The 12,500-nt window shown below is 40.1% G+C and overlaps 1 protein-coding gene across 1 annotated transcript in view; it reads left to right on the plus strand.

Annotated features, from left to right (window-relative positions):
• LOC144957998 (alpha-glucosidase-like) overlaps nt 1-8,842 on the plus strand; it is a 30,787-nt gene extending 21,945 nt beyond the window's left edge. Inside the window, exons 10-15 of the mRNA XM_078889582.1 lie at nt 235-377; nt 1,483-1,678; nt 3,406-3,526; nt 5,617-5,792; nt 6,588-6,742; nt 8,222-8,842. Coding sequence (XP_078745708.1) covers nt 235-377; nt 1,483-1,678; nt 3,406-3,526; nt 5,617-5,792; nt 6,588-6,742; nt 8,222-8,429 — 999 coding nt within the window. The 3' untranslated portion in view covers nt 8,430-8,842. The remainder of the gene's footprint in view (nt 1-234; nt 378-1,482; nt 1,679-3,405; nt 3,527-5,616; nt 5,793-6,587; nt 6,743-8,221) is intronic.
• The last annotated feature ends 3,658 nt before the right edge of the window (nt 8,843-12,500 follow it).

Consider the following 12,500-nt stretch of genomic DNA (forward strand, 5'->3'; position numbering starts at 1 on the left):
CTTCTTCTTCTTCTTCTTCTTCTTCTTCTTCTTCTTCTTCTTCTTCATTCATTCATGTTTTTTTTCTCGGAATTTTCTCTTGTACGCAATATTTATTTTCTTCTTCTTCTTCTTCTTCTTCTTCTTCTTCTTCTTCTTCTTCTTCTTCTTCTTCTTCTTCTTCTTCTTCTTCTTCTTCTTCTTCTTCTTCTTCTTCTTCTTCTTCTTCTTCTTCTTCTTCTTCTTTGTTTTTAGTCGAGTTGTGGCAACAACAAAGCAACGTATCCTTATGACTCATACACCACGAAATACACCAAAGGTCTGAACGAAGTATTCGATATGCTGGCTAGATGGAGGTACTTTCTGGACGAGTATGGAAATGCAACTAATAAATATAAGTAAGTCATTCATTTGGGGGGGGGGGTATCCCGATAGTCCAGTTGGTAGAACACTCGCTTGGCACACAAAAGTTAGCAAGATCGATCCAGGGTGCAGTTGAGATATTTTTTTCTAATCCCCTTGTTCACCCAGCAATAACTGGGTAGCTGAGTCTGATTGATCTGGCGGAAAGTACTTTGCGATAGACTAGCGTAATTTTCAAAAGGATAGCAATCAACGAATAGTATCAGTCTGCTTCACGCTACAGAAACAGGGATACGCTCCGGCTCCATGGGCCTAATGACTCTGAAGGACTGCTTACGTTAACTCTTTTTGCAATTTCTGATAGGTCAGGGGTAGGGCACGCACCTCACAAACTTTGGTACCACTATCGAATTTCTAGCGCAATATCTACTAAACTTGCATAAAGCGCTTTACAAGGAGCCCCTGGTCATCAACAACACTTAACATTTAGGAAGGGACATGACGCCTGTTAGGCAATTTTACATTTTTTTTCGGACAGAGAAAATGGTGTTAACGGCCATGTACTCATTTGACACCTCAGTACGGTGAAAGAATGTGAGTAAAGAGCCCTTTTTTAAGGACTCAACTATGCGCCGAGTGAGGCTCAAACCCAGGACCTTCCGATCCGAAAGTCAGTGTCATACCACAAGACCACATAGCCTCACTATAGAACTACTCATTTTTAAAAGTTCTTTGCAGGTGGTTTTTAGCCCTTAGTCTTACTTGGCATGATAATAATAATAATATATTGCCGTTTTCGGTAAGAGCGCAGCAACAGTCACACTATAAAAGTGATACACATGAATAAATGTGACCCATCGTCTCAAAACGGTATTATGTAGGGATAAACTATCTCTATACAGAAAATTCATTCTATATCCACAAATAAATATGAAAACAGAAGATCAATACTATATTACACTAGGTATGTATTCAGTCCTTCGGAAGATTAATGATATTGGAACCAGTTGGGTTTTTTTTTTTTTTTTTGGGGGGGGGGGGGGGGGTACATCGCACTTTTGTTGCCGATTTGGTCATCGTAGGAAATTGTGTTTAAATAAAACTGAATTTATTATTTTTTTTATTTTATTTTTTGGACAGAATGCTGATAGCTGATGTGGAGGCTGACTACGATCACGTAATGAATTACTATGGCTTGTTCAATAGGGACGGGGTGGATTTTCCCCTCAATAAGTTTAGCTTGAATTTGGACAGGAACGGAGGCGGTATGGCTGTAGGGAAAATGGTAAAGAAATGGTTATCAAGTATTCCACACGGACGATGGGCAAACTGGATGGTAAGGGTTCGAGTCTAGCATCTGTCTGTCTGTCTGTCTGTCTCTCTCTCTCTCTCTCTCTCTCTCTCTGTCCCTCTCTCTCTCTCCCTCTCTCTCCCTCTCTCTCTCCCTCTCTCTCTCTCTGTCTCTCTCTCTCTCTCTCTCCCTCTCTCTCTCTCTCTCTCTCTCTCTCTCTCTCTCTCTCTCTCCCTCCCCCTCCACCACCCCTCCCTGCCTTTCCAGAACAAACCCATTCTTTTCCTTTCCTTCGTCCGTCAGAGTCGTAAGCCCACAAAGCCGGAGTTTATCCCGGTTTCCGTGCCGTGAAATGGACACAAGCAATATATTGCTACCCTTTGGATACGACGGCGCCAGTCTTTTGAAAAGTACTTTTCGTCAGATTTAACAGATTCAGCTACCCAATCACTGCCGAGTGGACAAAGGAGGTGTTTGTGTTTGTGTGCGTGTGTGTGTGTGTGTGTGTGTGTGTGTGTGTGTGTGTGGGAGGTGATTCAGGAAATGATCTTGACTACACCCGAGATCGATCTCGGTCCTCTTGCGTGTAATGTGAGTGCTCTACCAACTGAGCTACCGGTACCCTTAAACAATACTTTTACTCCCTGCAAATAGTCAGACATGCTGATAAAAACTATGAGTGTTAATTCTCAACTGATATTAAGGATTCTTGGTTACATATTATATTAGAAAGAACACAGTTTGTCAAATTTCATAACCTAAAATCAAAAACAATTACCATAAATAATGGTGTTCCTCCAGGATGTGTTCCTTTCCCTCGCTTATTTACCGTTATACAAATTAATATATACACCAGTACTAGTCTTGTGTGACTATATGTGGTCTTATGGTATGACACTCGCTTTCGGATAGGAAAGTCCTGGGTTGGAGCCTCGCTCGGCGCATAGTTGAGTCCTTGGAAAAGGCTCTTTACTCTCATTCTCCCGCCGTACTCAGGTGTAAAAGGAGTACCTGGCCGTGAACATCGTTGTCTCTGTCCGAAAAAATTGTAATATCGCCTAACAGGCGTAATGTCCCGTCCAAAATGTTAAGTGTTGAGTGTTGCTGTTGGTCAAGGACCCCTTATAAAGCGCTTTGAGCACGTTTAGTAGATATTGCTCTATATAAAAGCTCAATTTGAAATCTCAATTTACTAGATAGTCCCATTTCAGTGTCCCTTTTGAAATTTGCCGATGATACGGCCCTCCAGGGACTGGTCGTTAAATAAGACGAATCCGCCACAGGTCGGCAATAGATAAGTTCGTGTCATTTAAATAGGTCTATTTTTTGAGGGTCTGGTTTTCTGGTCAAAAATAGATTTATTTGTCTTTTGGATCAGTTGATTTAGATAAGATAAGATACACTTTATTGGTGCTAAAATTGAATATATAAAAAAAATTGAAGGAAGAGTTTTTTGGCCAAAATTGCTAAACCGTGTTTTTTTTTGTTTTTTTTTTTTTTTTTGGGGGGGGGGGGGGGTCTTTATTGTTGTTTTTTAAAGTAATCGATCAATGTTTGAAAGACGAGTTTTCTTGGAAAAAAAATTTAAAACAGGTTTTTAAAAAGTAATGGATTAAAGATTGAGCTTTATATAGCGCAATATCCACTAAATTGTAGGACGAGATTTCTGGTCAAAATTCTTGAAACGTGTTTTTATTTTTTTCAGATTACGACAGAATATCGATTACAGGTGGCGGTTCACAAATTTTATCCTTTCAATTTTTAATTCACAGGGAGGCGATGACCGCAGTGACCGGTTGACTGACCGACTCGGTCCCGAGATGTCCATGCCATACCTGATAATGACCATGCTGTTACCCGGCACACCTTACATGTATTATGGAGATGAAATCGGTAAGGCGTGTAAGATCAAAAGATGTATGGTATGGTAGGAGGTAGGGCTGCCAAATGGTCACGTACGTGACGTCAACTTCGTCCTATCTATAGATTGAATGAAGTTGACGTCACTAGGGTCTTTGTTATTGTTTTTGCCATCCGCGTTTATGGGTAATTCTCACTAAAGTGTATTATCCAGACTATAAACGTTTAAGGTTACATATAGTTTTGTGTGTTGGTCCGTTATACTGCCGGATGGCAATGTTTTGAATTTCTTAGCCAAGCGCATACTGTCTATAGATAGTGTGAAGTTGACGTCACTCAGGTCTATGTTATTGGGTTTTTTTTTTTTGCCATCCACGTTTATAAGTAAATCTCATTTAACTGTATTATCCAGACTATAAAAGTTCATTGTTACACAGGGTTTTGAGTGTTGATCCGTTATACTTACGGATGGCAATGATGTGAGTTTTTAGCCAAGCGCATACTATCTAAAAGGCAAATGCCCCCTACACACCCAACGTTCTACCGGACGGTCTACCGGTAACGGTAAACCGTTTAGCCCATCAATATCCTTAAAACGAAATAAAAAGTAAGTTTGTTAAGGGGGGAGCGACACTAAAGGGTCATTGTTTTTATTTGATGAAGTATCCTAAACTTCTATGCAGTCATAATGTATTTGTTTGGGAAGGATGATTGCATATAATTTTTTTCGTAAAAAGTTTCCCGTTGCTATGGAAACGACGCCATATTGGAAAATAAACAACAAATCTTAAAAAGTCAAAGGCTTTTTTTGTTTATCAACCCATTGCCATAATATTTTGGCCAGAGGTAGAAAAAAGGAAAATAAAGAGGCTCTAGAAGTCCGGTTTTTATTTTTTAAATTAGAAACTTTAAAATTAAGTTCAAAGTTATTATCCGATTATTCCCCTTGAAAAAAATTACATAATTTCAAATTACTCATAAATTAATTTTTTTTAAAAATCCGGCTCCCAGAGGACCTGCATATTTGTATGACACTCATTTGTAGAAAGTTTGAAGAAGATTGGTTGAAAACTGAGTGAGGAGATTGCAGTTTTGAGAAAAACGCATTTAAATGTCAAAGTAAACGATTGGATTGTGACCAAAAAAAAAACTTTTCATTGATATGTTTTTGCCTTTACTTAGTTATAAAGACTATTTGATATTCTTTCATGAAATCAGTCCACCGAAACAAAAAATGGGCAGGATTTAACCATACTATGGGACACAAAATACGTTATTCTGAGTAGAAAAAAAACTGGAGATGAAGTTCTCATGCAATTTTTATGCAGACAAATTGTCACATGACAGCATCCCACCAAAATCTAATTTTAGCAAACTGGGTCAAAATTCATCATTTTTAGTGTTGCTCCCCCCCCCCACCCCCTCCTTAATAAGCATTAAATCGAGGCGTGTACGCGCAGACATTGTTAATTTGGACCTGGTGAGTTCAAATCTGTATTTAGTTTTAAGGTCGGAGTGATGTTTTTTTTTATATTGATGGGCTAAACGTTTACCGTTACCGTTGTGCGGCTATTTTTTCTAGTGGTAAGATACTCGCTGGGTTCTAGCCTCGCGCCCGGCGCATAGTTGAGTCCTTGAAAAAGGCTATTTACTCACATTCTCTCACCGTACTCAGGTATAAAATGAGTACCTGGCCGTTAACAGCGTTGTCTTTGTCCGAAAAATTGTAATATCGCCTGACAGGCGTCATGTCCCGTCCTACATGTTAAATGTTGCTGTTAACCAGAGACCCCTTGTAAAGCCCTTTGAGCACATTTAGTGGATATTGCGCTATATAAAGCTCAATATTTTTATAGATAGTATGCAGATGACGTCACTCATGCCTTTGTTATTGTTTTTGCCATCCGCGTTTGTGAGTTGTTCTCACTAAACTGTATTAACCAGACTATAAAAGTTCATGGTTACACAGAGTTTGTGTGTTGGTCCGTTATACTTCCGGATGGCAATGTTGTGAACTCCTTGGCCAAGCGCATTCTATCTATACCGGCCGATAGAACGTTAGGTGTGTAGGGGGCAAAAGAAGTCAAGGTGTGAAATGTTTTTACGACTTATATTTATTTCAGGCATGGGGAGGAGTGAGGTGAACACGACTAACCTTGTCCCGGGGGGTAGAGAGATGGCAATGAGAGGTCCTATGCTATGGAACAACAAAACACACGCTGGTTTCTGTCCTCAGTATTGTAAACAGCCTTGGATCGCTCCCTACTCTGGCTACAAGAGTGAGAATATCAATGTCGAGGTGGGTGGTAGCCGGTGGTTGAAAGAGAGATGACATCCTTCGGTTGGACCTGGGGTGAGGTCCTTAATGTGTCACTTTGGAAATTGCCTTATCAAAACAAACAAAATATTATGTAATGTCATTCTCCTCATATTATATATGTGCGGCTATGTGGTCTAGTGGTATGACACTCGCTTTCGAAATCAGAAGGTCCCGGATTCGAGCCTCGCGTTCGGCGCATGGTTGAGTCCTTGGAAAATGTTCTTTACTCACATTCTCTCACCGTACTCAGGTGTAAAATGAGTACCTGGCCGTTAACAGCGTCGTCTTTGCCCGAAAAAAATTGTAATATCGCCTAGCAGGCGTCATGTCCCGTCCTACATGTTAAATGTTGCTGTTGACCAGGGACCCCTTGTAAAGCGCTTTGAGCACGTTTAGTGGATAGTGCGCTATATAAAAGGTCAATTTAAAGCTCAATTTAACTGGTTACTCATTGCTTTAAAGATTGACCGCCTTGACTCTCCCTGACTACGGTGATTTTTACAATATTTTTGTTTATTTTTAACTCGATAGTGACTATAAATAAATAAATTGACACACATTGGACTATCAGGTAATTTTAGCCTACAGTGTAACAAACACAAGATCGGTGTCTTGCTTGTGTTCACTTCACATGACACACAATCCACCGGCGGTTGTGTGCAGTTGTCGTATGTACTCTGAAAACATGTATATGTTGCAGCTCGAAACTCGAAGTAATAGTGGATATTGCTCTATATAAAGCTCAATTTAAATCTAGATAATATATTCTCACAGGCCCAGAAAAGGGATCCATACTCCATGTGGCATCTGTTTAAGAACTTGACGCAGCTGAGGAAGGATTACCCGTCTTTCCATTACGGAGACTATCATGAGTCGATTCAAGACAGCCAGGTTTTCTCGTTCGTTCGAGAGTTTGATGGAAAGAAAGGGTAAGAGATTATTGATATATATCGTCGACATCGTCGTCGTCGTCATCATCATGCATCATCATCATCATCGTCGTCGTTGTTGTCATCCTCTTCCTCATTATTCTCATCTTCCTCATCATCATCATCATCACCATCCTTCAACTCCTCTTTCTCCTCTTCTTCCTCTTCCTCCTCTTCGTCGTCATCATCATCATCATCATCCTCATCATCACCACCATCCTTCTACTCCTCTTTCTCCTCCTCTTCCTCCTCCTCCTCTTCGTCGTCATCATCATCATAATCATCATCAACATCATCATCATCATCATCATCATCATCATCATCATAGTCACTGCTAAAACCACCTTCACATCAATTATTTTTGTTGCTGGCTGAAATGGGGTTAGAGCCTGAAACATCAATTTTATGGCACGTATTGTTTAATGTTTTTGCTTGAAGCTGTTCAATTCATTATTATTCGTTCGCTTTGACACTCCACATAAAGTCAACACTCTAAAAGTCAACATCTACTTAAAGTCAACTCTTCACGTGGAACCCCACACCTCAGGTTCGAGCCCTAGTCGAAGCAGGCTGATTTTTGGGGAATTTTTTTCCCTTGTATTTTTCTCTCTGTTTTGTCTGGCACTGTTTATTACACACTTTTACAAATCCTTCTCTTATACCAGCGCCTAAATTTAAATTGAGCTTTATATAGCGCAATATCCACTAAATGTACTTAAAGCGCTTTACAAGTGGTCCCTGGTCAACAGCAACATTTAACATGTAGGACGGGACATGCCGCCTGTTAGGCGATATTACTATTTTTCGGACAAAGACACCGCTGTTAATGGCCAGGTACTCATTTCACACATGAGTACGGTGAGAGAATGTGAGTAATGAGCCTTTCCCAAGGACTCATCTATGCGCCGAGCGCGAGGTTCGGACCCAGGACCTTCCTATCCGAAAGCGAGTGTCATACCGCTAGACCACATAGCTGCACACCTACTCCCTAATTTATCACTACTATATATACATCCTCAATCCACATTCGAAAATTATTTATAGATAAAACGAAGATGACGTCACTCAGGTCTTTGTTATTGTTTTTTTTACCATCCATGTATATGAGTAATTCTCACTAAACTGTATTAAACAGACTATAAACGTTCAAGGTTACACATAGTTTTGTGTGTTGGTCCTTTATACTTCCTGATGGCAATTTTGTGAGCTTCTTAGCCAAGCACATACTATCTATATATTTTTTATTCAGAAAAGTGAGTGAAGCGGGCACTTATGTTGGTAACAAGTGCCAGAAGACAATAGAGAATAAATTTTTTTTTGCGGCGGTGATGCGGGTTTGAACCCGCGACCTTATTGGTACTTCAACTCCGCCTGGCCGGTGAGAGCGTGATTCTACCGTATGAGCTATCCACGATCCCCCCAAAAAATCGTATCAAACTCAGGTCATTATATTTTTACATTTCAAATCGTATCTTACAGGTTTCTGGTGGCGCTGAACTTTGGAAGTAAAAAGGCCAAAAGACATTTCACTGGAACGCACGACACCATCCCAAGTGGCGGGACGATTGAGATTGTTTCCGGTAGAACGTCTCGTCGCCGTGGCAACGGCATCGACCTTGACCCTTTGACCCTTGACCCTTACCAAGGGGTCGTGGTGTCTTGGGACTACGTGGCTAAAGAAATATAAGATAGTCGAAATGGCGTTTATTATGTTGACGAGATCAGACCTGCCTACTTTTACGAAAAATTCGAAGAATTACGAACGAAATTTTGGCGGCATCAATCTCAGTACTTCGTGAGCATCTCTAAGTAATTTTTTTCTTCTTTATTTTTTTAACCTCAGGAATGGGAGACACCCAATGTTTGTCGTCACTTTCGAAGTCATTAAATCTTATTTAAAATGAAAGTTGATACCGGACTACAATCTTTTAAGGATGGGTTTTGAAGTGTTATTTTATCCCACTGAAAGTAAATTGTTGATTTTTAAAGTTAACGGTAGCGACTACAATTTTTAATCTCCTAAAAATTACAAATTTTAAAATTTTCAAGTAGGCAGGTCTGCCATATGCAAATTAGCAACAATTTTTTAGGACACACACACACACACACAATATATATATATATATATATATATATATATATATATATATTATATATATATATGTGTGTGTGTGTGTGTGTGTGTGTGTATTTGGAAAACCCACTATATGATCTATTTATTAAAATCTCCTTGTGAATCTATGTAATTTTATTATCTGTAATTTGTCACCCATCGTCACACAGATTTATTTTACCCGTATGCTGAATATTGAATTTATAGTCAAGTATATAATATTTGGGCCAAAATGAAGCATCATCTTTCAACTAAGAGCACAACACATACCGCTCAACAACCATTTAAGCAAAATTACAAAAGACAAATCCCCTTCCTGCCACCTATGTCAACACCCCAATGAAACAGTAACACACCACTTGCTTGAATGTCAACCTCTTGAAAACCTGAGATGCACATTCCTCCCACCAAATCCAAGCATCAGTAACACACTTTATAGTCACATGGAAAAGCTACAAAAGACGTCTAACTTCTGCGTCATGGTACAAGACCGAAGGGCTAGAGCTCAGGTGATCGCTGGTTCGGATAAGTAAGTATGTAAGTAAGTGCCAAAATGATGATAATACATTCATAAACTAAAGCGCAGGGTAATCGCAACAGGGGAAGACCACTGAAAATTGGGAGAAGATCGGTGGAAAGAGCGATGACATCCTTCAGTTGGATCTGGGGTGAGGTCTGGAAGCTGGCTGAAGACAGAGTCAGAAGTCACCGGCGCTCCTTACTGTCGACCTCATGTGTTTATGAAACACGAAAGAGGAGTAAGTAAAAGTAAGTAAACTAAAGCCTCCGCAGGGTTTCGCAAACCAGATGGCAAGACCATATTTCTAACATAGAATACTCTTCAATAGTCGTAACGTCACTTCCTTCCTAATGACGCATGGTAACTTAGTAACACTGGCTCTAAACTATCGGAACAATGGCGGAAGCCCGTATGAAACATTTCTCTGGCGACCATAAAGGGTATCCAGAGGAAATAAACCACATAAATTTGATCATGTTTTGACTTTTACACATTCTGATCACAAGGTATATGAAAAGTTCTAGCCAGCATGAAAAATAAAAAGTAATGATTTTCTTTGTTCAGAACCAAGATGGCCGCCATTGCCGGGCGGCGTGACATCAGACTATTGAATCGTATTAGGAAGACGGTCAAACCAAAAACCCATCAGCACAATCACTGGAAGGAGGGATTGAGGTTATTTCGGTGACATATTGAGAAGATCAGGGAGTAACGTCACCCACTTGTCCCTCGGTTGGAACCCCCAAGGGATGCTAAAGGTGGGGCGTCCGAAACAGACATGGAGGCACGCTCACTGTCTGACGAAGTGAAAATGGCAGGCCTCACATGGGAGGCTACCAGAAAGATGGACAAGAACTAGGAGGAGGAATTGAGGTTGTGTCGGTGACACATTGAGAAGACCATGGAGTTACGTCAACCACTTGTCCCTTGGTTGGATCAACCCTCAAGGGACACTAAAGGTGGTGCGTCCGAAACAGACATGGAGCTAGGCACTCACTGTCTGACGGAAGTGAAAATGACAGGCCTCATCTGGGAGCCTACCAAGAAGATGGCCAAGGACAGAAGCAGATGGCGGACGCTCGTAGAGGCCCTATTGTATTCCACAAGGAGAGCAGGGGATTAAGATAATGTGTTTTATTGGTTAGAATAAAACTTGGTTCTTTAATCCTCTCCTTACTACCTACAGCAAAATAGTCACAATTGGTGCGACACAATATACATTTTTTCTCATTCAGATTTATTTTGTACATCACTATGATCTTTGTTTAATTAATAAGAACATAACATTGTTTTGTAGAGAGATATGGTTTTAGTCTTAAAATACCATTTTTCTCCTGTCATTTCTCATGCCATTTTTGGGAAAATACTGAAAATGATCGGTAAGGAGAGAGTTAAGTGCCAAAATCAGAGCATGCACATGTCCGATCCCTGTAACTTTAAAACATTTCTTCAGCATTTGATTCACTCAGGGACTGCGCAGGGACAAAAACATACCAGCTAACCAAGCCATGTCGGGATACTTCCAAAAACACGGGAACCTTTTCAGAGGAAGACCGATCACAACACTGCCTGTGATCCTAAACAAAAACCTCACAACACTTGGACAAAGCATTAGTCTCATAACGGCAGGGGACCTTGAAAATCTGAGAACCCTAGCAAAGGACCGGCAATATTGGAGACACCTCACACAGGAAATACTGGAAACAGCCAAGGCGACCCGATCTTTCGGTCGAGACGCGAAAGGCATCTAAGTCAAGTAAGTCAAGTTGATTCACTCCGACAGTTTACCATTTTGTCACATTTTCAGGCTCTTGTTGAATGACACTTGCCTTCGGACCGGAAGTTCGAGAGTTCGAATCCGGCTCTGAGCGGCGCATAGTAGAATCTTTGGAAAAGGCTCCTTACTTAAATTCTCTCACCTTACTCAGGTGTAAAATGAGTATATGATCATTAACAGTTTAATATCTGTCTGAAATAAAAAAAAATGTAATATCGTATAACAGGCGTCGTGTCTCGTCGTACATGTTAATCGTTGCTGTTGGAGAGGAACATATTATAAAGCGCTTTGAGCACGTTCATTGGATATTGCGCTATATAAATGCACTATTTTTTCTACGATATAATATCATATATTTTACTATAATGGCACTTTCCATTTACTCAAGAGCGGATGGGTTTTTTGTTGTTGTTGTCTTTTTTTATGACAGTGCTTTTGTGTTTCTAGAATGAGTCACTGACTATAACAATGACAATGGGGATTAAATACAGCAAAATCCAGTTATATCAAAATATGATATAAAATAGCAATAAACCCAAAGTTATCCGGATTGTTGTCGTTTTTCTTCTTTATTACGGTAAACAAAGTTGCTATAATGACAATGAACTAACATCCTTAAAAAACGGGTTGGTAGTACTTCATGTAGTACTTTTCAAAATATGAAACAGATAATAACTGCTCAAAGCGCTTTACAAGGGGTCCCTGGTAAACAGCAACATTTAACATGTGGGACGGGACATGACGCCTGTTAGGCGATATTACAATTTTTCCCACAAAGACAACGCTATTAACGGCCAGGTACTCATTTTACACCTGAGTACTGTGAGAGAAGATGAGTAAAGAGTCTGTTCCAAGGACTCAACTATGCGCCTTGCGCGAGGCTCGAACCCAGGACCTTCCGATCCGAAAGCGAGTGTCATACCACTAGACCACATATCCGCTAAACTGCTAAACAGTTGATAGGTCAACATACTGTATATCGCAAAGTACTTTCTGCCACTTCTAATAGACCCGGCTGTCCAAAGTGATACTAAGCTGCTAGAAGCCGTGGACTGAAAACAAAAAGAAATATAAACAAAAATGAATACAATGACTCCAAGAAAGAACAAAAATACTAAATACAATTTGAGTGTATTCCTCTTAGTGAGATCATGTGCTTACGTCTGGATGAGACTTTTAGGTGATCTCAAACTAAGAGGTTACATTGATATTGTGTGTGTGTTCTTAGAATCAATCGGATCCCTATTTGAACCAGTGCCGCAATGTTTTACTTTTTCTTCGTAATGTAAATGATGGTGCTCGAAGCTCGGTGAAATAAATAACAATGTGAAATTGAATGTAAGCTTCA

Source organism: Berghia stephanieae, chromosome 12, assembly GCF_034508935.2.
Source record: "Berghia stephanieae isolate SIO BIC M18660-M18661 chromosome 12, UCSD_Bste_1.3, whole genome shotgun sequence".
Taxonomy (NCBI): Eukaryota; Metazoa; Mollusca; class Gastropoda; order Nudibranchia; family Aeolidiidae; genus Berghia; species Berghia stephanieae.